We start from the raw sequence: 27,226 nt of genomic DNA, 5'->3' as shown, positions 1-27,226 counted from the left end.
TTTCCAAGCACAAATCAAAGTGTTGGTGTTAACCTTTAAAGCCCTAAATGGCCTTGGCCCTGTATACCTGAAGGAGTGTCTCCACCCCCCATTGTTCAGCCCGGACACCGAGGTCCAGCGCCAAGGGCCTTCTGGCGGTTCCCTCACTGCAAGTAGGCCCCAGGCAGAGGGCCTTCTCGGTAGTGGCGCCTGCCCTGTGGAACGCCTTCCCATCAGATGTCAAGGAAATAAACAACTATCTTACTTTTAGAAGACATCTGAAGGCAGCCCTGCTTAGGGAAGTTTTTAATATTTAATGCTGTATCATGTTTTTAGTATTTGGTTGGGAGCTGCCCAGAGTTGCTGGGGAAACCCAGCCAGATGGGCGGGGTATAAATAATTATTTTATTTTATTTTATTTTAAGTGCATTGTTAATGAATACTATTGCAATAATGTGTGTATCTTGCAAGATCCATCCCTTTTTGGAATACATTTTTGTTGTCATTTTGCTGGGACGTCTTATTTCTGAAAAATCTAGAAAATCTCCCTGTGTGTTTATGCCTCTCTCCCACAGACCTGGTTCCTTCCATTATGAGTAACTTGCTGAATCCAGATGCTATCTTTTCAAACAATGAAATGAGTCTCTCCGACATAGAAATCTATGGCTTTGATTATGACTACACACTTGTCTTCTATTCCAAGCATTTGCACACATTGATCTTCAATGCTGCTCGGGATCTTTTGATAAATGAACACCGGGTAAGATATTTGGGGGTGTGAAAGTACATGTTTTAAATGTATGAATACCTGTAAAAGTAGTTTGCAGTAATGTTACCCCAGGAGCTTGATCTTCTGCTGTCTTCCTTTCCTAGTGCTTATTTGTCAGTGCAGATTGACTTAAAATCATAGAATCGTAGAATTGGAAGGGACCACGAGGGTCATCTAGTCCAACCCCCTGCAGTTCAAGAATGTTTTGCCCAATGTGGGGCTCAAACACACCACCCTGTGGTTAAGGGTCTCATGCTCTACCAACTGAGCTATCCCTCACCCAGGTGTGGGCCAGGGAAGAATGTGACTACAAAGGAAGAGCATCAGAAGTTGAAAGTGAACTCTTGGTTGTAATTGCTTCTTTGCAAGCAGGGCTTGCTGAGAGTGAACCTGGCTAGGATTGGCTGCAAGGTGGCGCTCCCCATCAGGAACCCCCGAGTGCAGCCAAGGGGGCTTGTTGTCGAAGCTGATTGGTGCTGTCGGCAACCCCCACTTTGTGATTTATGTGTGGGGTTTGCTTCCAAACCTCGCCTCTTAATGGGGCTTCCCACATGCCTAAAGATTGCCCGTGGGCACGAGATCCAGTTGTAAATCAGGTTGCCGATTTCTGAAATGCATATATTTCATGAACAAGCTTGCATACCAGCTGGTTGCTATAGCAATTAAAACGATATCCATTTACAGCTAAAATAGAGTCTTCATGCAACCTTCACAACTCAGTCTGAAATGTTTGGTAATACAACTCCCTTGTCTTTCAGCACTACTGAATTATGTATACAGAGATAGGAGTAAGATCTCTACTTAGCTTTCCAAGTATCAGTTCATGTGTGTAATCCTCTGCTTAAGGCGTGGGGAACCTAAGTCTCTGGGGCCAAATGACTCATTGTATCTGGCCCTCAGGACTCTCCCCTGTCCATACATCCTCTCAAACTGCACACCTCGATGGTTCTGCCTCCTTGAGGGTTTTTGCCTGACTAGAAGGTATTATTGAATGTATTATTTGCCTAGATGGAGGATAGAGAGGAGTGTATGTGTGTAGAAACTAGCCTATAGAACGAAGGCCAAATTTACATTTGCTCTGCCCACTTTTGCCCCCTGGACGTTGCCCAGGAGGGAATGTGGCCTTTGCCTGGAAGAAGTTCCCCACCCTAATCTACTTGAATGTAAAAGCTGCAATCTCAGATGCGCTAACTTGGAAGTAAATCTCCTTGAGCCAAGTGGGGATTTGCTTTTGAGTAAACATGCGTAGGATTGGTCTGTCAGGGTCCAGAACTTTCCAGGAGCAAAAAAACTAGTCATTGCAGGGTAAAACAATGTTTCTCCTTGAGAGGGAAAGTTTATGCTGTTGGTTACTCAAAATAATAATAATAAATATTTCAGGAATTGAAGACATTATAGAGCTCAGATAGTTAGAAGGCATAAAACAGAAAGACAAACACCTTTCTGAAAGGTGGGGTCTGCCTTTTGCAATAAATAACGTCCTACATATGGTCTCTGTTGGTGATGCTGATGTGGTGAGGCATGTGCTTTGCACACAGAAGCTCCCAGGTTCATGCTCCTGCATGTGCAGGGTTGGGAAAACACCTGCCTGAAATCCTGGAGCACCACTGCTGGACAAGTGTCTCTGGCTGTTTTTGGACTACAACTCCCATCATCCCTAGCTAGCAGGACCAGTGGTAAGGGATGATGGGAATTGTAGTCCAAACAGCTGGAGACCCAAGTTTGGGAAACCTTGGCATGGACAATACTGAGTGATGGTTCAATGGTCTGACTCAGTATAAGGCAGCTTTCTGTGCTTCTATGGTATATAAGAGTAGCTCCTTTGGCACCTTTGGTGATTTGTCCTAGGTCTAGTAGGGAGCTCACAGAAATGAATACATTACAGTGGCACTTGGCTCAGAAGCTGAGTTTTTTCACATGCTCACTTTTACAAACAAAAGCAGCTTCTTTTTTCATTTGGTTTATGTATTAAGATTATTCACTGTAGCAATAAATAATACAATGAAGGGGAATTATAATTAACTAAAGGAGGATTAGGAGTAAAATTAAAATTTGCAGTTTCTTGAAAAGATGCTTAGGCCTCTGTAGAATCATGAAAGTCCCGTCTTGTTCCTTATCTGATTGAAAGAAGATGAGACGGGGAAATTGGCTTTTAACACTATCTCAGTTAACATATTGCTTGCGGCACAGCACAAAATTATATTTGAGGGTAGGAGCCCTGCTGTTTATAATGTCCTCTGAGTCAAAGTTGCTTTACTGCACTGGTAGAAATGCCCGTGCTTAACCCTCTCTGTGCTGCTGCATCTGATTATTCCTTTCCACTGTCTGAATTGAACTCCTGAATGAATACGTTAGACGCTTCCAATTCTGCATTTCAGTCCAAAGGTCAGTGGCTAAATATATACATCTATAAATATCCCTGCAGAAGTAAATAAGAAATTTGATCATATCTATATATCTATGTTATACAGTATTGCAATTTAGCAAAATATTGGTGGCAATGTTTACCGTATTTTTCGCTCTATAAGATGTATCTGACCATAAGACGCACCTAGTTTTAGAGGAGGAGAACAAGAAAAAAAACATTCTCTCCTTCTCTGCGCAGCGCCTCTCCAGCAAAGCGGGAGGAGAAATGGAAGGGGCTCCATTTCTCCTCCCGCTTTGCTGAAGGGGTGCGTCGTAGCTTTACCTCTCCGTGCAGTGCCTCCTCAGCACTGGCGAGGTGCTGCGCAGAGAGGGAAAGCTGTGCAGCGTCTCTCCAGCGAAGCGAAGTCGGAACAGCAAGAGGGATCGCTGCGCAGCGAATGCAGTGATCCCTCTTGGTGTTCTGGCTTCTGGGATAGCCATGCCAAGCCAATTCAGGGCAGGGGGAGCATTCCTCCCATTGCCCTGAAGAGGCTTTGTGTGGCTATCCCTGAAGCCAGGAGAGCGAGAGGGATCAGTGTGCACCAATCCCTCTTGCTCTCCTGGCTTCAGCGAAAGCAACGCAAAGTCTCCTGAGCGCAGCGGGAGGAGTGCTCCCACTGCACTCAGGAGGCTTTGCATGGCTATCCCTGAAGCCAGGAGAGCGATATCATTGCCTCCTGTTGTGGGTAGGTGTTAGTTTAAGCCATAGTTTTCTGTAAAAATGCCATGGTTGCTTTCAGTTGGAGGCTATAATTTGGCAACAGATGATCCTGACTAAGAAGTACATTCAGGTAAAATGATGCACACACACCTCTCCAAGTACATAAGAAATGCTTGAGCACTGTAAATTAAACTTTCCTAGCAAAATAATAATAAGCAGATCAGTTTCCCTGAGAGTTCTGCCACTGTTGTAGTGTTTTGAAAAAAGTGTGGAAAAGATATTTGCAGGGTTCAAAGAGAACACCTTTTGTATTAGATTATACAGAATATGTAGAAGTATTGTTTTTAATTACCGGTAACATGTATGATTTTCAGTTGTAGGGATGCAAAGCTAGAAATTGAAGAGGTAGCCAGGCTGAGGACAGAAGCTTTGTTTTCTGAACACATATTCATACTGTTTGCCCTTATCAGTGTTGAACCTTCCATTGGCCATGATCTGTGCGAGTCCATGTACACCAAATTATTGTGTCCATACAAGGACTTCATCCATGATTTCAGTAGAGGGATAAGCTTGGGACCCACATCCCTTGACACTAAAGTGAGGAGAAGGCTAGAACTACAGAGTTTGGGGCACTGTCCTTGCACCTTCCTAAATAAGAGTTGCCAACTTTGAGGAGGGGAGGAGCCTTAAGATTTTGTTTTGGATACGAGTCATGTAAATTTATGAGGTCACTGCAGAGCCATTGGGTTGAATCACTGTGTGAGTGGAACACCTCCCATGAGCACAATGGAACATCTCCTTGCACCCCCCTCCCAGATATCTGGGGGTCTTCCCCCAGCCCTCCAGAGCAGATTTTGGTGCGGTGCTGGGGGTTGCAGTGAGCGGAGGTCGTTACACTCACACACATGATCTAATTGGAGCCAACCTTTTAGCTGCTTATATTCCACTTTCAGGGGCTACACAGTAATACGCCCAGAGATTACTATTTTATCTCTAAAGGCAAATGATAAACAAGTGAGGAGTTTGTCTGTTGCCATCCTTGGGAATATCCAGTTGCTCTAGAGTGTGAATCATGGATTCTTAGCTAGATGCTTACCAAAGCTGGCATTAATTTGGCCCTGGAAGGGATGTTGCAAGGCCGGAGTCTGGGGAGGGCTTGGTCCTGATGCTGTTTCATTGGAACATAATCTTTGCATTCTGGAAATGGGTGTTGGCAAAGCACCAGAGATAAGCAGTTTGCCTAATCCATGGCAGGTGCTTGATAAACAACGTGGGACTCAAGAGCAGGAGTGGGTGGGATGGGCAGGAGGCAGCGAAGAGCAGAAGTCCATGTTGCACGGAGTGACAAATAACTATGTTTCCCAAGGAGTGGGGGACACTACAGAGTTATACGGCAGATTTCACTGAGCTAGGGAGTGGACATAATGAAAGCTTTGACTTCTGTGGCAGCTTTTTCTCGGAGGGATTGCAGAGATGCTAAATGGGCTCTGAGAGGTCTTATCAGAAAGGGGTTTTTTTAACAGGGAATTTCTTAAAAGAATTTCCCCACTTGCATAGCCCTTAGTGGGCAGGCTGATGTAAACTAGGAAAGAAGAGAGAGCTGGTTATCTTCTCTGATTAAAGGGGAAAGATCATGTTGCTTAAATAAGTTGTGGTAAAATAGTTTTCCCCCCTCCCTTATTCTGCTAGTATCCTGCAGAAATCCGGAAGTATGACTACGATCCAAATTTTGCAATAAGAGGTCTTCATTATGATGTGCATCGGGTAGGTATACATTATTCCATTGATATCATCGTTCTGTGAGATATATTCCCTAACGCTTGATTGAATGTTGTCCGATTTTGTATTATTGGGGAAATTTGAGTTCTGCTTCTCTGTAGCTTGTGCGACACACCTTTTGGACTTAGCTGGAAGTAAATGAAGTTTTGGCCGCAGTGGCTGTATCTTGCCCATCTATGTAGGTCCCACTTTGCTGCTCTTCTAATAAAGCCTTTGTTTAGGATATTTAACTGGAGATGCTCATTCATTGGGAAATGTGTTCTGTTTCTGCTTGTGGGCTAGGCATTGTTGGAACAGAGTTCTGGACTAGATGAGCCTTTGGCCAGATCCAGCAGAATTCTTCTTAAGTTCTGATATAACTCTAAATCTTGTAGTAATTATGGACAACTGTATTTGCCTGTAACTTCATCAAAATGCTGCTGTGAAGCCGTGATAGGTTTCATGTAAAACCTTTCTCTTTTTTTTAAAAGGCATTATTGATGAAGATTGATGCTTTTCATTATATTCAGTTGGGAACAGTGTACAGGTAAGTCTTAACCTGCATAGTTCACAGCAAAATGTTGCTGTGAGGTTGTTGCATTTTCAGGGGACTCTAACCATTCAAAAGTCTGTACATTCAAATACAGCAAGCGGGACATGCAGTGATACGTTGCAGCAGGTGGTGCTCCTGTTTAGTCAGCCAGCCAATCGTGACAGCTTTCAGGATACTCCATCCTATTTCCCCCAATCCATTCAGAATTTCATGGCCAGGGAGCATATTCAGTCCTCATTGGGCTGTTTTGTGGACCAAACTCCCTTCACATTCTCTCCCCCTCCTGGCTCAAAAAAAGGAGGTTTTAAAAATCATTATTTCTGCAAATATTTGGGGTCCCCACGATCTGGCTGAGATCTCCCTCTTGTGCCTCATTAGCGTTGTTTTGGCTACTTAAGAATTGTCTTGTGAAGAATGAGTTTGCTGTTACTATATAGCAGGGATGCCCAACCAGTCGACCGCAATCAACTGGTCGATTGTGGGCTCTTTTTCCTTTGCGGGAGAAAAAAAGAGCATCCGTCCTCGCCCCGTCCTCCATTCGCACATGATCGCAAGAATGGAAGGCGGTGTTTTCGCTGTGAGGCTGAGTGATCTTTTGGTGGGCAACATTTTCCTTTTCCTTCCCCTAGAGAAAGGTCAGCATTTTTTACCTGAACCCCCAAAAAAGGTCAACAACTTTGACGTGAACCCCCCCAACTGGATTACTGCCAGTTTTTTTATTCTGTGAGTAGACTGCGACTGGACCCCAACAGTCAGGGCTACCTTTACTTTTACCTTTTAGATCGCAGTCTCTTGGGAGTTGGATGTCCCTACTATATATGACGATATGAAATGTTGTGGTGTTCTCTGCTTGAAGAAATGGCTGAGTGAAATAGTCTGTTCTTTAGCTTGTGTGGTCTGGGGAGGGTTGGCCGACCACGTTCCACTGACTAATGTCCTTGCTTTCAGCTGCCAAATGGTACTAGAAGACTGTGCAGGAGGACTGCATGGTATTTAGGCTTCTGCTAATGACTCATCTACTCTAGCAAGGATTTGAATATAAGGAATCATGAAAACAGAAGGCAGAGGAGTGTGTGTGTGTGTGTGTGTGTGTGTGTGTGTGTGTGTAATCACCCTTTGCTTTGCACCCTGCATGTTGCAGTATTCTTGGGAAATTTCATTTTATCCATTGTGATTCTAATTGAAACCCATCCTTTCTAACTGAACTCATCTAGAAAAAGCTGCACAGATAGTACCTGCTTTGCTTGAAACATGGCAGCCTTTGATTGTAACACGTACTTCTGCTGTACTTTGAAAGTCATTGAGGCTGAGCTGCGTTAAGATTAGAAATGAATTGGCTATAATCCTTTTTTAAATACTATCTTCTAATCTGTGCTTCATGTAATAAAGTTTAAAAGAATGGGGGCAATGCCTTCTTTTAACTTTGCCTGTGGGGCTTTAAAGAATTAGTGTCTAATTAACTTTTAGGACAGAAATGAGAGCTTAAGATCCACAATGTGTCAGTGTGGTAAAACTTGGCTTCCTTCATTGACTTAACAAGACTGTCAATCTCTCTCAGTTGGCAGTGCATGGTGTTCCTTGCAGAATCTGTGACATCAAATAAGGGAAGAAGTATTCATAATGGTTAAGGCTGACCCATTGCTTACATGAGACTAGAGAAGATGTGGGTTTTCTGTGTAGAATATCGATACAGTGATACCTTGGTTTAAGAACAGCTTAGTTTATGAACAACTTGGATTAAGAACGCTGCAAACCCGGAAGTAGATGTTTTTGGTTTGTGAATTTGCCTTGGAAGCAGAACATGTTTCGCTTCCTTTTGAGTGTGTTCCATTTGTAAAGCGAGTCCCTCACTGCTATGGGAAAGCACACCTTGGTTTAAGAACACTTTGGTTTAAGAATGGACTTCTGGAACAGATTAAGTTCGTAAACCAAGGTACCAGTGTACTGCCATATAAAACCTGGTTGGCTTTGGCTCTAAAGCTATTCTTGCTGTTGCCAGAGGAATGAGTGTCGTCCCGGATGAGGAAGTCATTGCCATGTACGACGGGTCCCATGTCCCCTTGGAACAAATGAGCGACTTCTATGGAAAGGTAAAAGTACAAGCCAGTACATCTCTTAACTAAAAAATCCATATGATGGCATAATAGAATCATGTGTTCTTATTACCATGACATATATAACGATGTCTCAGTAGCTTTATTATAACTAACAAATCATTTCTTGTCAGCCGAGAGTTCATAACTTAGGTCATCAAGTTATGGAAGCCGATGGAAATAGTGGCCTGCCTCTTTCGAACTGGCGTTTTCCTCTATTGAGATGGCTGCTGCTTTTTATTATTGTTCATGCAGAAATCAAGAGTGGAGAAACAATATTTTTAAAACCCGTTGCATCGCAAGGAAGTGCATGTAGTCAAATGCTCATTCTGAAATGTGTTGCTTATCAAATTGGATGCTGCTTTCGAAATACAATTTTATGGTGCGAGCCACATCCTTCTTAACATATAGATGGTGTGTGGGAATGCAAATGTAAAATAGAAACATAGAAGATTACTTGAAATGTAGCCGATTTAGGATGGCTTTGTTTTGTTTTGTTTTTGTTTAGGGCTTATCACTCACTATGCCACGGGTAGGTAACCTGTGATTAGGACACCTCCCCTCTCCCTTTAATTTTTTTCTGGTTACATAGAGGGTAGTTCAGTGGAGTATTACCAAGCCAATGAGGCAATAACTAAATGGCAGTGGAGATACATATTCTGACTGGCCCAGAAATTCCAAAAATTGCCATGCATTTCAACACTTCCAAAGTTTATTTTTGTACTGAACTTTGATGCTTGTGGATATCTAGATTCCATGCATGTATAAGGATTTTGTTTGCTAATATAGTGCCAGATGGTGAGCAGATTAGTTTGTGCCGTCTTTAAACTGATGTGAAAAAGGATGTTTTATTGTATCCTCATCAGTGTTCTGTCACTAAGCTGAAATTGTTTAAGAATTGTTTATTTTCTAGCATAGAACCTGTTTTCACAAGACACTTAAACACACACATTGCATGTTGTAAAACCATTCTCTGATGTTCTCGTGTGACTCATTCCAAGCTAAGAGGCAGTCTTGTTGTGTCTGTCCTCTGTTTCCTGTAGACTTAATGCAAGTAGCAGAAACTAAAGCTTTACAAAACTGGTTTATGACATGTATGCTTGTTTGCAGAGTTCACAAGGTAACGCCATGAAGCAGTTCATGGATATCTTCTCCTTGCCGGAAATGACGCTCCTGTCTTGTGTGAATGAGTATTTTCTGAAAAACAATATAGACTATGAGCCAGTTCATCTCTACAAAGATGTAAAGGTATTGAGTTGTCCCATTTTAACATCCATCCGTGTGACTTTTTCATGCTGCCAGATGCATATGCCAATTTCCTTCTTTGCCAACTACCACATTCCTCCAGTTCCGAAACAGCAAATTCATTATAATGAGGAGGGTACTGCACACTGTGCTAAACTATATGGCCCGCAAAACAATTTATAGTCTTGTATAAATGTTCTTCTGGCTATTGGATTTAATTGGCAATGAGGTCATACTCAGCGTAGACTCATTGAGAAAAGCAGGCTTATATGGGTTTAACTTTAGATATTGCCCGATATGTATGAGAAGTTCTTTTTTTTAAAAGTATGGATTGAAGTGCAAAATTCAACTTTTCTTTTTCCTGTTGAAAACACTTACAATCTTAAAAATTGAGGAGCGGTGGAAAGGTAGCGAGTAGGATTTCTAAGGATCAATGCCGGGGTCCCCCCAGCCTCCCCACATTCCATGCTTTGACTGTTCCCTGTGATTAGGAGAGTGATTCTGGAGAGAGAGCCAGCTATATGCTGTTGTGATATTACTTTGGGATATTTTACGAGAAGTGATTCATAAATGGAATTAAATAAATTGTGCAATTTATACAGTTTGTAAAACTTAATATTACATAATCCAGCTTCCCTTTATGCAAAATTTGGCTTGTCTTTGACAAAATTAGGAGTTCTACCTGATGACACCAGTGTCAAAGTACAGTGGTACTTCGGGTTACATATGCTTCAGGTTACAGACTCCGCTAACCCAGAAATAGTACCTCGGGTTAAGAACTTTGCTTCAGGATGAGAACAGAAATCGTGCTCCGGTGGCGTGGCGGCAGCAGGAGTCCCCATTAGCTAAAGTGGTGCTTCAGGTTAAGAACGGACCTCAGGAATGAATTAAGTACTTAACCCGAGGTACCACTGTATGTAGCTTTACTATTTGAGGAAATTTTCAAGTGGGATCCTATATTAAGTGGGGGTTTTTTTGGGGGGGGGAGCTACTGGATTGTTGTTTTTATTTTGATTATGTATTTTGTGGTTTTATATTTTGATTTTATTCTGTGAACTGTCCTGAGATATAGGGAGGTATATAGGGTATAGGGCAGTATATAAATTCAGTAAACAAATATTTCCTTAGTCCTGTTTTACCTGCTACCCCCATTCCTAGTGTCTGGATATCTTGCACTTCCTGACACCTGCTTTTGGTAGTCTAGCAGCCAGCCAAAATACTTATTAAAGACTGTGCTCTAAGTTGGGGGTGGAAGGTGTCCCACTCACTAATATTCCATTTTCAGTTGAATAAATTTAAATTTGGAGAAAGATCTTACTGTTCATTTACATTAATTTCCTTGACAGGACTCAATCAGAGATGTCCACATCAAAGGAATAATGTACAGTGCAATTGAAGCAGATATTGGTAAGTGTTAAGAGAGCTTTTATGAAGGAACAACTTGTTTTCCTCTTACTGTTAATGTTTTACAGTGCTTCGTTCTAACAGATGGTGTTCTTCGTGCTTTTGCAAACACCTGGTGCAGTGTCAATTGTTGAAATAATGTAGGGCAATGGTGGCAAAGCCATGGTCCCCTCCAGGTGTTGTTGGGATGCAAGTTCCATCAGCTCTAGCCAATATGGTGTGTGGTCAGGGAGGTCCAGCAACATCTGGAGGGCTACAGGTTCCACATCCATCACGTAAGGACATCTCCTCCCAAACACATATTGCTCATTCCTGTATTAGTCAGGGGTAATGGCAACTGCCTTTGTCTGGACATGAACTGCAACAGGTGTTGTGGGAACCATATCTTCAGTGAGGCAAGGTGGCTGTATGTACAAGGATGTGGGCATTGTAATGGTGTGTGGCTTCTAAGAGCTTGTTTGGATGTTCCAGAAAGCCTCAAAAAAGTTATTTCAGTCACTTGTACAACATCTTTTCACACTTTTGCTGCAGAGCTTGCCTTTCAGTAATTTACACCTGCCTCACGAGGAAAAGTACAAGTTTCTGAAGGACTTGTGCATATTTCCTCGAAGGTGCCCCTGCAAGAGATGTGAATCTCTGGCTGCGGTTGTCTTTTTTTATTATTATTAATTTTACAGATCCTGTAAGCCATCAGAGAACAGTGATCTTGAGTGACAAGAAAATGGGGTTAAAGTACAGATGTTGCCACTTTGGATATTTCCCTGAGATTTTGAATTGGAAGTATAGAATAAGGATACGCAACTTGCCCTTGCACCAGCTTTTTGCTACTTCTGTCGTTTTCTGCCTCTTCCCTCTCCAAATCTAAGAAGAGAAACAGGGTTCAGTAAAACTGGTTGTCTGGACTCCTTGAATTTTGTAGGAATTCTATGCCTACTGCGGTTCTGAGCAAGCTAGATTGTGCTGTTTCTCCAGAGCATGCTGGCCGTATGACCTTTTGCACCAGAGTCGTGAGTTGCATTGATTTCTGCAAGACTCTGTATTTTCCTCATGATGTAGGCAGCAGCTGGAACAAATTGCCACCCCTTGAGATGCAAAGGTGGCAAACCAGGACAATTCATCAGGCTTGCACGGTAGCTAGATTTATTTAATGGGGAATATTCTTTTAGATGCTTAGAGTTTTAAAGTCATGGTGCACGAGATGTTCCTAAAAATGTTTAGACAATTCAGAAATGTTACGCGCCTTTTAAAGGCTTCAAAATGCCAGGGTGTTTGGGAGTCTGGATTTCCAGTCTGGTGTAGCTATAAACCTTTGGTATCCAGGGATAACACATCTTCACAAATATAAGAGCTTAGGGTTTGAGTGAGGGCTTTTTCTTGGAAGTAGTTTTTTTTATGCCAGGTCAAATCCTTGGAACTTTCAGCGGGTCCCCAGAAACACTTTTATGTCAACAACATTTTTCAGCAACCGTTGGCCCACAGCATATACACTATTGCCGGCCCTTCTGGAATTGTGGGAAGTGCATTCAAATTACAGGGCATGGATTTCAGATGATTAGCTCAAGCTGCAGTTTCTCTTCTTAAGAATTTTAACTTTTGCTGCTTCTTTTTAACAGAAGAGGACATTCACAGGAGTAGAGACACAAATCATGGTGCCTTCTGTGTGAAATGGGGGCACCTTCCAAAAAAAGGCTTCTATCCTTATGTCTGAGTTCATATGGGGCATCTGTGTATGGCCAAAGGTTCCACATCCCCGATTTACCCCGTGGATTCTTGTTGCTCTTTACATTGCAAATCTTTTTACGTTGCATTTCTCAGACGGCTTGTACTCAACCGAAAAACAGTGTAACGGAGGGAACATGAGTAGGCTTAGAATTTACGCAAGCTTGAAGACATTCCTTTGATATATACATAATATAATCTGGGGTTTTGTAACTTGTGTCTTTCTCCCCGTTCTCTCTGTAGAGAAATACATTTGTTATGCTGAGCAAACGCGTGCAGTGCTTGCAAAGCTGGCAGATCATGGCAAGAAGATGTTCCTCATCACAAACAGCCCTAGCAGTTTCGTGTAGGTGGATTTCTTCATACGTACAAAACCAAAAGTGTTTATCTAAAAACAATGGGTGTCGGTAGTTGCTTTTTTTTAAAAAAAGCAGGCTAGTAATATTTGTGTCAGTAAAAATTGGTTTGCTCTTTGCAGGGACAGAGGCATGAAGTACATCGTTGGGAAAGACTGGAGGGAACTTTTCGATGTTGTCATTGTCCAGGCTGACAAGCCAAACTTTTTCAATGACAAGAGAAGGTGAGTCCCTTCCTGTAAAAGCATCCTCTGCTTTTACATTCACTTCTTTAACAAATCTTCACCCCCATGTTCCTCAGTTATGATGATGATGATGATGATGATGATGATGATGATTAAAACCATTAACCTTTTAACCTCTTTCTCACGGTTTCCTAATACCTTTGCTGGCTCTTTCCCCTCAACCTTTGCTGGCTCTTTCCCCTCAGCAGTTGGGAGTCCTTTCTTTCCCCTGCAGACACATAGCTGGCTCTTCAGTTCCTGCTGCCTGAGGCCAGATTTGTGGTTCTGAGGCAGAGCAGGTGGACAACACTGTAGAATTAGCCAAGAGAGCCTTTCTGGCTTGACAGGAATTCGGGTGGAGTGGGGATATGAGTGTACATGCATGTGTGAAGCAAAGGCGACAGAGGATGCAAAAGTGGTCGTCTTCTCCTTTTCCTCTCCCTCAGACCACAACTTTCGCCTCCTTTCCTCCCCCCCTCCTTTCTCTTTCTCACACTCAGCCAGTCCCTATGTCCACCCATCATGTTTTCCTGTCTTTCTCCTCCCTCACCTTCCAACCCTGTGAGCTTCTCTCTAACCATCTCCTGCATGTTCCTACACAATATGCATTCCAAGGAGCAGTGGTTGATGACATTGGTCAAACCAAAAGGCCATGGAAGGGCCAAGGGGCAGGGGAGGCCCACTGAGGCCCACCTGAAAGTGGATGGAGGTCCATGGCTGGTTACTGTCCCACCATTTGAGAAAAGTTGCACTAGAATGTGCATTAATCTCATTGCTTTGGACTTCTGGTCTACTTTAAGAAGAAGCAGTAGTTAAAAACAAACAAACATAACGCTGCTGCTGCAGGAGGCCAGGTGAACGTAATGAGTGGTTAATATCCAAAAAAGGTTGAGAGTTTATCTTAAAGACTTAGGTAATAAAAGCTGATGGCATCTGATAAGAGCTGACCTCTTTGCAAATTAGGCTGCTTTATAATTTACTATGGTCACACTGTGTGACTTAAAGATCTATGGTGAGCAGCCAGGTATTCAGTGAACTAGGTTTTCTGAAGTCCTTCACCAGGGCATCTGCTGGTTTTTACCAAAAGGGTTGGTCACCCAGTTCCCTCAGTGATGATCAATATTTAAAACTGGGACTTCCAGGATCATCCACATATAAGTTGTTGAGCCTCAACAATATTTACAGAATGAAGACTATTCCTACACTTCTGAAGCTGTTTATTTTGGGGGGCAGGCAGGGATACTCTGCAGGAGAGTGTAATTTATTCTTCTTATATTCTGGTCCGTATCTGTTTCCATTGAGTGGTGACAGCAGTAGTACGATTGGGTCATTGATCTTTGTGTACTCCCTCTCTCATTTTTTAAATAGACCTTTCCGCAAGGTGAATGAGAGAGGTGTTTTGCTTTGGGACAAAATCCATCAACTGCAGAAAGGCCAGATTTACAAACAGGTATGTTTTTTGTTAGTTTAAATATTTATACTCCTCACCTTTTCACATCAAACTGGACCTTTCTGACAATCATGATGAACATACACAAAATCCAGAGCAACCTTAGACAGTAGCACTGAAAAGTAAGTGTGTGTGTGTGTGTGTGCGTGCGCATGCTCATTGTATCAGCTGATCGTCAGCCCTGTGGGGACTGACCCCACTAGGGAGTTCCCTAGTGGGCGGCCATTTTCCCCCTGTAGATTTCGGTAATTTCTTTAGAAAGAGGTGAGCAAGACAGTCTTCAGCATAGGCAACGGTTGTGAGCATAAACCTCCTAGCTTGCCATGGGGCTGCTATGTGAGAGCAGAAATGCATTTTATTCTAGGGAAAGGACCATAGCCTGGTGGGAAGATGCTTGCTTTGCATATAGAACATTCCAGGTTCCATCCCTGACATCTTCCAAGGAAGGCTGAGAGAACTGCTTCCAGTCATTTTAAACAATACAGATTCAGACCATTGCTCCATCTAACTCAGTATCAGGCCACTTGGGTCTCCTTTTGATAATATTAGCATCTGCTTTTCATGTGAAAAGCAAAGATTTTACTCTTCCTTGGAGAGGGCAAGCTGCCAGCATGACAGTCGCCAGGTTCTGTTTATGACTCATAATTTTGTCTTTTCCTCCCTTCTCTCGTAGGGCAACTTATATGAGTTTCTAAAGCTGACTGGCTGGAGAGGCTCCAAAGTCTTGTATTTCGGCGATCACATTTATAGCGATTTAGCAGTAAGTAACTTGCTCCCCTATTTGTTTGTTTGATAAAAGCTGGTCATGTCTACAGAAACAACCTGCGTACTGTGAAAATAATTTGGTAAAACAGGGAGATTTATGAAAAAAATAGACCAATGCCAAGTTTCTGCCATAAAAGTGAGTAAAGCAATGATGGGATTACTTGTTTCTGTTCGGGGAAACATAAGCCTCTTATTGCACCTTCCACGTAGTTCTGAGTTTTATTTAATGGTTGGGAGCAAGGCTGCAGGGCACTTGGCTAAGTTTTTGGGCTGTATGAAAAGGCTAGATATGGATGGCTGTCATTTCCTGTGGGTCCAAATACAGATTGGGGCGCAAGGATTGACTGGTGTTCTGAAGGACCCAGTTGCAGGGATCCCAAAGGAAGATGTATAAAACTCCAGAGTGATCAGTTCTAGTGCTTTATCATAGAGATATATCAAGAGACTTAGATACAGCAGTGCAATGCAGGATTCCTTGCCACTACACCTTGGGACACATGGCAAGCATAATGGCTTTGTCTGTGAGGGGCTAATCGTGTATGGGTTCCTTCATCAAAAAGCAAGCTACGTAAGCTGGCAGCAATAACCCAGTTATAACCACCCCTGGGATAGAAGTCCATTCCCCACTCCCATCCATCGCTTGGATAAGGGTGCAGGTGACAGGCAGCCAGCATGAGAAGCCTCTCCTTTCCCAACTAGCTAAACGAAAAAAGCTAAGGCTTCCAAGCTTCAGTGCAAGCAGATAAGCACGTAAGAGTTCATTCTCACAGTAAATACCAATTAGTCCTGGGGTTATCATGACTACCAAGATGGCGTTTACAGGTCTTCTGGGACATTCATACCATTTGCCTCTGCACAGTGGCCTAAAACAGGAATAATTGCAGTTCAAATGAGTTACTGTTAAATTTAAGTGGAGAATTGTACTTCGCCTTTTGAGTACTTCAGATCTCTTACACTTTGCAGTGGACTCTTGTATGTGTGTGCGCGCTCTCTCTCTCACACACTTCAAAACTTAACAGGACAACATCTTTCCATGTCTATAAATGTAAGCTGGCTAAAATATTACTTAATGTGTCTCAATAATGAGGCCGAGGAAGAGATAAGGACAGCTTTGCAGACTAATGCTCAGGCCAAAAATAGCAATAAATAAGATGATGAGTTAGGAATTACAAAGCAGTTTGTGCAATAGAAATTGGATTTAGGTTTGGGGATGTTCCAGCTTTGAGAACTCCACATTTTAGCAGCTGACCATGTGTGGTGGGCCTCTATAAGAATCTCAGCACCAGACTGTTTGATATTTTTATGTGTGTTCATTTTAACTCACCTATCCACTAGGTAGTCAAGGTGATATACAGAGTGGTAGCTTAGCAGCCGCAGTTGGTAAAGTCCTTGAATGTGCCTGTTATTGACACATGGATGGAGGGTTGTGCCTGTTGCAGAGAGACCTGTCATGGTTTGTGCTAAGACAGGGATTAATTGAAACGCCTTGTGACTACTACATCACAGTTGTTGGGCTAACACCCAGCAGTTAAGTTATCCTTCCACCTACCAATCACATGGAAGGTGCAGAAGGGGAAAGGAAAACTCCTCCATAGCTGTAAGATATGAAATCTTCTCTAATGCCCAGAAGTGCCTGATGGCATAGGAAATCTCCCTGCCCAGCCCCAGCAGTTCCCAGGAATGTGACCAATGACTTGTCTGGAAGGCCCATGTCATGTGTTTCATCAGGCTACAACTAAACTACGCCTTGAAGCTTTTACATCCATTGATAGTAGAAGCGGAGCCCAGTGATCTGAGTACTTCCTTCTAATGATGGAAGAAGCTGCACAGAAGCTAGTAAGGGACTTGCTGTTGCAAGTGCTGTTTTAGCACTGGGTTTTTAATTACCTCCCTTTTCCTGTCTGGGAAGGATGCTTATCACATCAGGGCTAACCCAAAATTGACTCTGTATACAGAGGGCTGGGAGAATTAAATGTATTTCAGAGTAACTTTAAAATAAAGCAAAGCTACTCTATTTTTTGTTAGAGATTGTTTTGTAATAGCGAAGTATAAAAATGCCAGTCTTTCGCTGGGTTTCTTTTTTAAGACAGGCTTATTCTCCTACAGTGACAGTGAAAGGGTCTGTATATCATGTGTGTAAAAATGCAATGACTGAGTGCTGCTCATTTCACTTTTCTCCTGCCATGCAGCACTAGCAGATTCCAGGGTGTGTTGTGCATAATATATAGGATAAAACACCAACGTTAGAACTGAGAATAACCCTGGAGAGCCACTTCCAGTCATTGTTGGCAATACTGAGCTAGATCCTTTGCATGCTTGCTCTTTGGGGATTACGGTACTTCCAAGATTGCAGAGGACTGCAGCCAGTCTTTTTTCTTCTTTTGGCCCCAGGCTCCTTACTACCACAGGAGGAGAAGTTTTCCTATCCTGTTTAAGCAGCTTAACACAGGTTCTGTTAATATTTTACCATTTCCACATGTTACAATACTTCCCCCCTAATTGGTTTGCCTCCCTGTTCTCCTGACACAAATGTTCTTCCTGGTCAGCTGTGTGTTGTTTACCCCACGGGCTCTCCGGCATCAGATGGATTCCCTCTTAGTTTGTTCCTCTTAATTATTTCTACAGTGGCCCAGCTGATCCACTTAGCTTGTAACTGCTGCTTATGTATAAGTAAGAATTACCGTATAAATGGCCTTTAGGGTGAAAGAGTAGAAAGTACACATTGAATCGTTTTAACACTAACACTTTTGTGTCTTGTAATCCTGGCTGGCAAAATAGGATTTGACCTTAAAGCACGGCTGGCGAACAGGTGCAATTATTCCGGAGTTACGGACGGAGATTAAGATCATGAACACAGAGCAATACATTCAGACCATGACCTGGCTTCAGACTCTCACTGGATTACTGGAACACATGCAGGTTTGTTGTGCTCATTCTAGCTGCCTCCAGCCCATTCTACAAATTCCTCTAGGGTTTCTGGTGTTGCCAATGTAAATTAAAAATGGGTAGAAATATGTGCCATCAGAACTTAAATATAATTTCTGATGAAAAGCTGTTTTCGTGTTTAAGTCTGTTTCTCCTGCTGTCTGTTATAGACACACGGACGTCTTCATACAAATATTCTTGCACTCAAAGCAATTGTATTCTTCCCCTACAACCCTGTAAAAATTCTGTGGCTTTGTTAAAAGCATTAAGTAATGGGTTTCATCAATTGGTGTCATGCAGCTGACAGCAAGGCTTCCAACAGTCGGATGAGGGAAACAATTTTTGGCAATTCTTCCTCCCACTCCCAGGGTTGGGGGACCTTGCAGAGCTGGTTTAGGGGAGGCATGGGGCGCTGTCAGGTTAGAGGGTGGTGGTTGAAAACAGCTTTCCTCCCTGTTCCACTGGCAGATACAATCCCCTGCTCCTTCACAGTACATTAGCTTTGTGCTGACAAGTTAAAAAGCCACAGCTCTTATCTTGTTCACATTTCTCCCTCTGTGTCAAATTTCTTAATGGTGTGCAGACATGATTACACTACAATTTACTCATGTCCTTTTCCTGTTAATGAGTCTGTGTTAAGAACATACAAGGTTGTCTGTTATCATTTCAGGTTCACAGGGATCCAGACTCTCAGCTGATTTTACACGAGTGGAAAAAGGAAAGGAAGGAAATGAGGTAAGCATTAACATTGGGAATGTGTTTCAAGATTTGAAAATGCAAATCCAGATACAAGCTTTTAGCAATGTACGACAGTGCCCAGTTTGCTGTGTTTTCCCATTACCTATCTTAATAGTAGTAGATACAGCAGAGTATTCAACACCATTGTATACCAAATCTGGCTGTTGGGGAAACAGGGTTTCCTTTTTTTGTACTGTCTTGCAAAATATAATCAGGAGCATCATTTTGTGATCAAGGTTATGAAGCAATAGGCAACGTGGGGAGATGGGACTCATGGATGGCTTTAATCCTCTAATTACCTGAATATGTCCAAATGCAACCCTGCAGGATGTGGTTGGTAGCCATTTTGAACCAGTGGGCACATACCGAATTTTGAGAGTGCTATAGTTACCAGTCACAAAATGGCTGCCATGGGGTGTGACATAATACAAAACTAGAGAATGCACCTATTGCTGCTTCTCTCCTCCCCACAACAATCACATGCTTGCTCTGGGAAGCCACAGGTGCCCTGACACAATATTGTAGCACACACTTTGAGTTCTTTGTTGTCTTTTCACAAAACATTTCCACCAAATACTTCCCTTTTCTACTCCAACCACTTGAGGTGAAAAACTGGTCTAAACTTTTGCCTCGGATGTTCTTTATATGAAAGGATTATTTGTCATCTCAGGTCATCAGAACTTTAAGCATAACGGAAATAATTATTTCTCAGAACACGGACCTTGAAACTTAAGACCTTTAAAAAATATTTTTAAATATCTGGCAGTACTTAAAACTGGCACCAACTTAAACCCAGCATTGACTGACACTGTCAGCAGGGATAAGCAGAAGGAATGACCAGATTAATATGGGCTACAAGAGAAGTATGTGGGTCAGAGGTACATTATCAGGACACTGGATATGTCTTCGAGGTCTTGCTGTGAATCGATGAACTTAAGCTTTGGATGTTTCTTCTTATTCCTGTAACTGTGATTCCAGGGGCCAAACTATATATGACATTGAGCCATTTGTAGTTTTCCCTGATCTTCCCACCTCCTATTTTACTTCTCTTTTCATTACGATGGGTGCTTTTAGATACTTGCACCAAATTATCTTCCTATTGGTTTCAGATAGTTTTACTAGCTATGCCTATGTTGGTTTAGTTTTCTTTAGCTGTTTGCATTATTTATAGTTGGCTTAATAGTTTGAATGTTCTTTTATTATTGGAAATGGGTTTGCAAACCATCTTGAGAGTTGTACTGAATGGACGGTACAGTGGTACCTTGGGTTACGAACTTAATTAGTTCCGGAGGTCCATTCTTAACCCGAAACCGTTCTTAACTAGAGGTGCACTTTCACTTATGGGGCCTCCCACTGCCGCCACCATGCAATTTCCGTTCTCATCCTGGGGCAAAGTTCTGAGGTACTACTTCCAGGTTAGCGGAGTTTGTAACCCGAGGTACCACTGTACATAAGTTAAACTAACGAATATATGCAATCTTTGTCAGGGGCACATTCTAAAGACATTGCAAAAAGCAGAGGGGAAAGAGTTGACGAAGTTTCCTCCCCTGGATTTTCTGTCTTAGAAGTCAGCTCAATTGGTTAGAGCCTGGTGCTGATAATGCCAAGGTTGCAGGTTTGAACCCCATATGGGACATCATTGCAGGGGGTTGGACAAGATGACCCCCCAGGATCCCTTCCAACTCTGTGATTCTTTGATATCTGTGAAGCAAGATGAAACTGATGCTTTCTGAAGGTGACTTTCAGTTAACAAAATAGCATGGTACCTTGTTTAAATATATAAATAAACTGGTTTTAACTGGGGAAAGAATGAATCTTTGTTAAGCACTTTGGAAAGCTTGGTTTCCCTTCAGGGGTTGACAATTCTAAGAATGCGTATCTTTCTTACCCCTCCCAGAGAAACAACCAGGAACTTCTTCAATTCTCAGTTTGGAAGCTTATTCAGGACTGACCAGAACCCAACCTATTTTTTAAGACGCTTGTCTCGCTTTGCTGATATTTACATGGCATCCTTGAGTTGCCTTTTGAACTATGACCACGACTACACGTTTTATCCAAGGAGGACTCCTTTGCAGCATGAGCTCCCGACATGGTCAGACCAACTGTGCACTGGTACATTCAGAATACCATTTCTGCAGGAGATGATTCAAATCAAATAAGTTTTCTTTTCTCTCCCTTGGTTTTTATAATGACAAACCTTTACCACCTTCCTCCCCTCTTCCACTGTCTCAGTAGAGCAAAGTATATTTATCGTAACATGAATGTATCTTTAAAAGCAATTATCTCTTCTATAATAGCTGTAGTAACTATTAGTGTATACAGTATTTCTATTTAGGTCTCTTTTCTTGACTTTAGTGAGAGCTGATAGGTCATGTTGCACTAATAGAAAATAGATCCCTTCCCCCAGCTGAATATTTGCTGAAAAAGAATTATTCGCACATAAAACAACAATTTAAGATATTTCTAGTTGTACGATATGCAGCCTAATATATTACTCTGGTGTACTTTAACCAAATGAGCATCACTTTGGATTCTGGATTTATCTTAAATTGTAGCTAGTTTTCTTCTAGTTGGAGAAAGAAATATAAAATTTCAATAAGTTTTGAAGCTACGAGGGGGTAAGAAATCGTGTGTTTTTCCTACAGCTGCTTCCAAGCAGGAGAAAAGTTTAAACGTGTGCCATACTTACAAACCTAAATTTAATTTACAACTTTCAGAATGTGTTTGCAGAGATCATCTGCATGCAGAATTAGGTGTATCTATGCAGATGTGCATCTGAATGCTCATCTGAGCCCAATTGGACTTGGCTGGGTTGATTCAGATGGAGGACAAACCCTCTCTACCTGGAGCCAGTAGTTGCTATATAACCAGTTGTGTGCAAGCTAGATTGGAGTCCAAATGTACAACTTAGGTTCCCTTCCAAATTGCTATTGTTGGAATGCAACTCCCATCATCCTTGACCATTGGCCATGCTGGCAGCTTAAAACAGCCTTCCCCAACCTGCTTCCCTCCAGACATTGTTTTACTCCCAACTCCCATTGGCAGAGCTGGTGGTCAAGGATGATAGGAGTTTGAGGTCCATCACCATCTGGATTCTAGAGCTCCAGGTTGTGGAAGGGTGCCTTGAAACAATTTTCCTTTTTTATTTTTAGAAGTCATGTATTTTGTATGCTGAAGTTCTTCAAAATATAGAAAGAATTGTTCTCTTTATTTTTAGGAAATAATTTGGTCCCCCCAATGCTGGTCAGGTAAAGTGTGTGTGTGTTACTAGTTTGTATACATTTTACATGTACGTGAGAAGCTGTTAATTGCATTGTCCTAATTCTCTGTGTTGCTTAAGAACTGCCTGCTTGCATGACTCCATATGGTCTGGGATTTCAGTTAATTGAAATAGACTTCTAAGCAATGCCGAGCTGAAGTTTTTAATTTTCCTCTTTGCCTTGAAAGCTATGGCTGTGGGGTGGGGTGGGGATCTCTTCTCCTCCCTTTATTGCTTTGGCAGCATTTCCCCCCGTTTTCAGTTGCATTGACATGATCCCTGAATGGCTGGATCATGTGAATGCAGTGCAATGCGAATTTAACCAATTGGATTGGATGATGTGCTGATACCTTGAAGGGCAAATGAAGCTATGTTCACATGGACACTCCTATAGATGTGTTCAGATATCAAGCTTTGTTTTTGGTGTCCCTTCGCCCCCTAAAACACCAAGCAGCTCCCTTTCTGGCATCTTTCCCCTACTTTTTATAATTGTTTTTGCATCGACACAGACTTACTTAGTTTTCTGAGGAGTGGAGAGGCTGTGGCTTAGTGGCAGAACATCTACTTTGCGTGCAGGCATACAACCCCCAGGTTCAAACCCTGCCAATCCCAGTTAGGGGTTCGAGAAAGGTCCCTACCTGGGACACCAGAGAGCCACTGCTAGCCACTGTCAACACCACTGATTAGACTTGGTATTAGGCAGTTTCCTGTGTTCTTATGATGTGCTGGCCATATCGCCAAATTGCCATCTTATGCGGAGGGGCTTGAGCTTGTCTTTTGATGACGCTGGCGGGGATGTTTTTCTGCCTATAAATGTTATACTTGGTATGCATAACTGCCACTGACCACCTTAATGTTCTGTGCTAGAGTGGATGAAACTCTGCTGAGTCATTGGTAAAGCTTTATCAGAACAGTCACCTCTGTTTTATTGCTTTTAAAAAAGAGGGGAAAGCCCTTTAAACAGAAATCCAAGGGATTGACTTGATTGTTAAAGCATAACCAAGACTTGATGTTACTTGAAATGCATCTAATATTCTAGGCTTTCAAAGCCCCTTTAAAAGACTGTATTTGTATAAGATGTTAAAGAATGGAATTAGTTTGTACAGTGGTGCCTCGCAAGACGAAATTAATCCGTTCCGTGAGTCTCTTCGTCTTGCGGTTTTTTCGTCTTGCGAAGCACGGCTATTAGCGGCTATTAGCGGCTTAGCGGCTTTAAGAAAAAGGAAAAAAATTTGCAAGAACTCGCAAGACATTTCGTCTTGCGAAGCAAGCCCATAGGGAAATGAGTCTAGCGAAGCGACGCAAAAACCGAAAAACCCTTTCGTCTTGCGCGTTTTCATTTTGTGAGGCATTCGTCTTGCGGGACACCACTGTATTCTAGAAAATTCTGGCATAAAGTGTTTATGAGGACACTATCCAGTGTTGTGTACTCCTTCTCCACACAGAATTTTTGTACAAAATCGCTTTGTAGAAAACTACTTCTATTGCAGATTACTTTTATTTCTTTGTATACAAAGTATATTAACTGGTGCTGATTTGCTGCTACATAATGTCGTATATTGTAAAATGATCTTGCATGTGAAGTGATTGGGGCCTAACCAGCTGCAAACTAACATTTGCTCATTTCTGTTACTGCTGTTATTTAAAAGAACTGTAATCACTTATTGTAGCACCCACAACTTCTGATATTGTAGCCATGTGGAATTTTGTCAGTATCTCAATACCAAAAAGGAAGTCAGTAGTTTACTTCTTGACAAACTGACTTCCCCAAAAATAGAAATTGCCAGATAATTTTTCTTTTTTGTATCCCGAAATGTCTCTGGTACAACATCATGCAATAAATGTCTTGTCACATTCACTAAGATTATAATTAGTCTGGAAGTCATAATTGTTGGTTTTAAAAATTTATCTGAAATAGAAAAGCCTCCAGCAGCATGAAACTCTATTTGAAGAGAAATAGTGGCAATTACACACGGCCCTCTGAATTTTAGACTAGAAGTCTACAAGATATGATATTACATCCACAGGGAACCTGCTTAAGATCCTTATCCACCCTGTTCAGTACAGGTGTCTCACAGGTTCTGTTCCCGGGTACCACACATATACATGAAATCCCATATAGTGAGGAGACCACCTAAAAAGCCTGTAAACACCTTCTGAAAACCCTTGAAAAAACCAGCTGTACTTACCAGACTGGCATGAATGGTGGAAACGGTGGCTCTGTTTTCTTCATCACTGGAGGATGATGTGGAAACAAGGAGGGGGTAGACCCCATACCCTGAAGTGGCCGTAACTCAGAGGTAGACCACTAGCCATTACCCAATGTTTTTCAGGCTGTTTTTGTCCTTTTTGAAGTTTAGTTCAAATTATTTCCTGGGAATAATTTCCAAATTATTTGACATGAGTCAAATGCATGTAAGTGGGGAGACACCTGTATTCTTCTTTTTATAGCACTGCTTTCCAGTAGCAGAAGGTTTTGCCAGAATTCTTCTCCGAAATCAGAGGCATTAGTCACTTAATAGCAGACACAATGTACAGTATTTTACAATTTATTTATTTCAATTATATATCCTACACTTCTTTCAAGGAGTACAGGGTTCTTCATTCCTCTTTTTAAGCTTCCCAACAGCTCTTAAGAGCTAGCAAAGTCACAATGCCATTCAGTAAGCTTCATAATTGGGTGGGATCTGAACAGAAGAGGAAGTAGCATTTCTCTTGCTAAGCTTTGGATTTACTGTGCAGTCTTGTGAATAGAATGCTAGCGTTCACATTTTCAGTAGCCTTCCTCAGTCATTTGTGACCTCAAGAGAGAATCAATTCTCAGTTCATATAAATGTCCCACTCTAAATCCAGCCCTTACCTATGGCTGTTAAGAGAGTCAATCCTTTCATTCGCTTCTGAATGTATTAGGATACTTAGTGGGGTACTTCTACCCTTATGTCGCTTCTCTACAGTTAAAGAGGTTCTGCACTTGCTGTTGCTCTACATTATCCAGCAATTGCTTTAACCGTAGGGAAAACTCTTAACAATCTTAATTAAACGTTTACTCCTAGATTTAGCCTGTATTGCGGCCTCCTGAGCATGGGTCGCAAAGGGAGAAGGCACCAGTGTCCTATATCTGTGACCCCAATGTCTGTTTCTGTAGTGTAGAGGTCTTAATTGCAGTCTCTATTTACTTTTATAACAAAATAGTGCTTCTTGGAAGAAGGAAGCTTAATTAAAGCCCGCTTCCATGGAAACAAAAACTGACAGTGGGGCAATCAGACTAATAATTCACTGATCCATCAGGAAGTAATCAAATCACCAGGACGTGCAAAAAAAAAAAAAAAAGTTAAATAAAAGGAACATAAGCCCTCGGTAACTCTTCGCCTGAACAGAATGGTGCTGGAATTCGAAGCCACTTTTTGCAATGAAATGTATCTGAATAAACTTTTTTAAAAGCAGAAAATTCTTATGAAGGGCCCCCTACAAGAGCAAATTTCAGTCAAGCAAAGTCAGCAATCCCATGTTCACTATTATGCATTATTTTGTTTTTAAAATGTATAGCTAACTATATCTGCAGCATATGATAAGGAGTACTCCTTTCCCTATGAAAATTATGAGTTAAAAGCAGAACAGTAGAAAACCCTGAAGAACAACTGGATGTCAGGAAAGCAGGAACTGTACAATATAATAGTAAAACAGCGTTGAAAGAAACCGAACTGCCTTCAGCAACTTTGCTGAGAATTTACCATAGTCTTCAAACGTCCCTCCCTAAAGCCAGACAATTCTTGGCATTTCCTTGTATCTTCACATTGCTTCAGCTGAAAAGCTGCTTATTTTATCTCCACATTCAGGCATCAGATCTCATCCTGGGGACCACTGCTCACCAGTTGTTGTTCATCAGAAACCTGAAAAAACAACCTACAATTTATATGTTGTAGTTATAAATGAATTTAATACTAATTTACAAAGCAATTCACTATATAAAATACAAAAAAGAAGAATGGGTTACAATAACAGCATTCATTTTTGGCATACTACTGACATCCTGTAAAATTACTACAACAAAGCAGTTGTTTATGAATGTCATTTTCACCTCATGATTTCTCCAAAGATCTTGGGGTGGCATACATTGCTTTCCAGCTCACAACAATCTTGTGAGGTAGGATTAGGCAAAGATAGTGTTTGGTTATCCAGTGAATGGGGACTGGCTGTGCAGTAGTATCTCATTTATGCAAAATTCAATTCCAGCTGAAAAAAAGCCCTGCTCCTGGAGGGTCTCAGATTGGGAAAGTCTGTCTGGTGTTCCCAGAGAGAAGTGGAATCCCTGCTTCACATATTTCCTTGTCTGAGCAAGCCCTTCATTCAGCTAAGACTTGCATGTGTGCATACAGAGACACTGATGTAGCAAGAGACATTAAAAATAAATCATGGTAAATTGACATAGCTCCTGTCATCACCAAAACTGGTGCTGCAACGTATTACATGCTCTCGCTTTTTCAGAAGAAGCTCAAGTGCATAGTTCTGCTGATATCTTATCAAAATCAAAATGAAAACTTACAGAAAATGGATCATAAGAAGAGTCTGGTGCTGAAGTTGTGGAGCTTTCATAGTTAGGGTTTGAGATGTTTGAAGACGGTGCTCTGTCCAGTGTGGTTACATCAATATCATCCTTTTGCTGTTTAAAATAAGTAAGTGAACAAGTTTGTTTCACAGATAAACTGAGGAATTCAGAAGTCATAGGATATTTTTACAAGTGTTTCTAGCAAACGTTCATAATGTTCATAACAATGGCTTGCCTATAATGTCTGAACCAGGCCAAGGTGGTAACAAAATGAAGATGCTCAAATTCTGTTCATAATGGGAAATAGCAGAAGAACTCTGCTTTTGTGTCTTCCTTTTCTGAAAATAGTTACATTAAAGGGAAGCAAACTAGTCAT

General features: G+C 41.8%; 2 protein-coding genes across 4 annotated transcripts in view; one reads left to right on the top strand and one right to left on the bottom strand.

Moving 5' to 3' along the window:
• The window catches only part of NT5DC3 (5'-nucleotidase domain containing 3), a 45,666-nt gene extending 21,492 nt beyond the window's left edge, over window positions 1-24,174 (top strand). For 2 of the 3 annotated variants that reach the window (XM_083700505.1, XM_083700503.1), the window contains exons 2-14: window positions 555-739; window positions 5,505-5,579; window positions 6,065-6,120; window positions 8,126-8,216; window positions 9,330-9,467; window positions 10,811-10,871; window positions 12,831-12,933; window positions 13,066-13,167; window positions 14,536-14,617; window positions 15,291-15,377; window positions 18,161-18,301; window positions 18,978-19,042; window positions 20,943-22,406. In XM_083700505.1, the coding sequence (XP_083556631.1) occupies window positions 572-739; window positions 5,505-5,579; window positions 6,065-6,120; window positions 8,126-8,216; window positions 9,330-9,467; window positions 10,811-10,871; window positions 12,831-12,933; window positions 13,066-13,167; window positions 14,536-14,617; window positions 15,291-15,377; window positions 18,161-18,301; window positions 18,978-19,042; window positions 20,943-21,204 (1,431 nt within the window). In that variant the 5' untranslated portion in view covers window positions 555-571 and the 3' untranslated portion in view covers window positions 21,205-22,406. Of the gene's footprint in view, window positions 1-554; window positions 740-5,504; window positions 5,580-6,064; window positions 6,121-8,125; window positions 8,217-9,329; window positions 9,468-10,810; window positions 10,872-12,830; window positions 12,934-13,065; window positions 13,168-14,535; window positions 14,618-15,290; window positions 15,378-18,160; window positions 18,302-18,977; window positions 19,043-20,942; window positions 23,413-23,685 lie in introns of those variants that run through there. The other variant, XM_083700504.1, reaches the window with a different exon arrangement.
• A 663-nt stretch (window positions 24,175-24,837) lies between these two features.
• Window positions 24,838-27,226, bottom strand: part of STAB2 (stabilin 2) — a 100,915-nt gene continuing 98,526 nt past the window's right edge. Inside the window, exons 68-69 of the mRNA XM_083699722.1 lie at window positions 26,848-26,964; window positions 24,838-26,194 (exon numbers count right to left, since the gene is read on the bottom strand). Coding sequence (XP_083555848.1) covers window positions 26,144-26,194; window positions 26,848-26,964 — 168 coding nt within the window. The 3' untranslated portion in view covers window positions 24,838-26,143. The remainder of the gene's footprint in view (window positions 26,195-26,847; window positions 26,965-27,226) is intronic.

Source organism: Podarcis gaigeae, assembly GCF_964106915.1.
Source record: "Podarcis gaigeae genome assembly, chromosome: 10".
Classification (NCBI taxonomy): Eukaryota; Metazoa; Chordata; class Lepidosauria; order Squamata; family Lacertidae; genus Podarcis; species Podarcis gaigeae.
The sequence above is the reverse complement of the archived record's forward strand: the minus strand, read 5'-3'. Positions and strand labels throughout refer to the sequence as shown.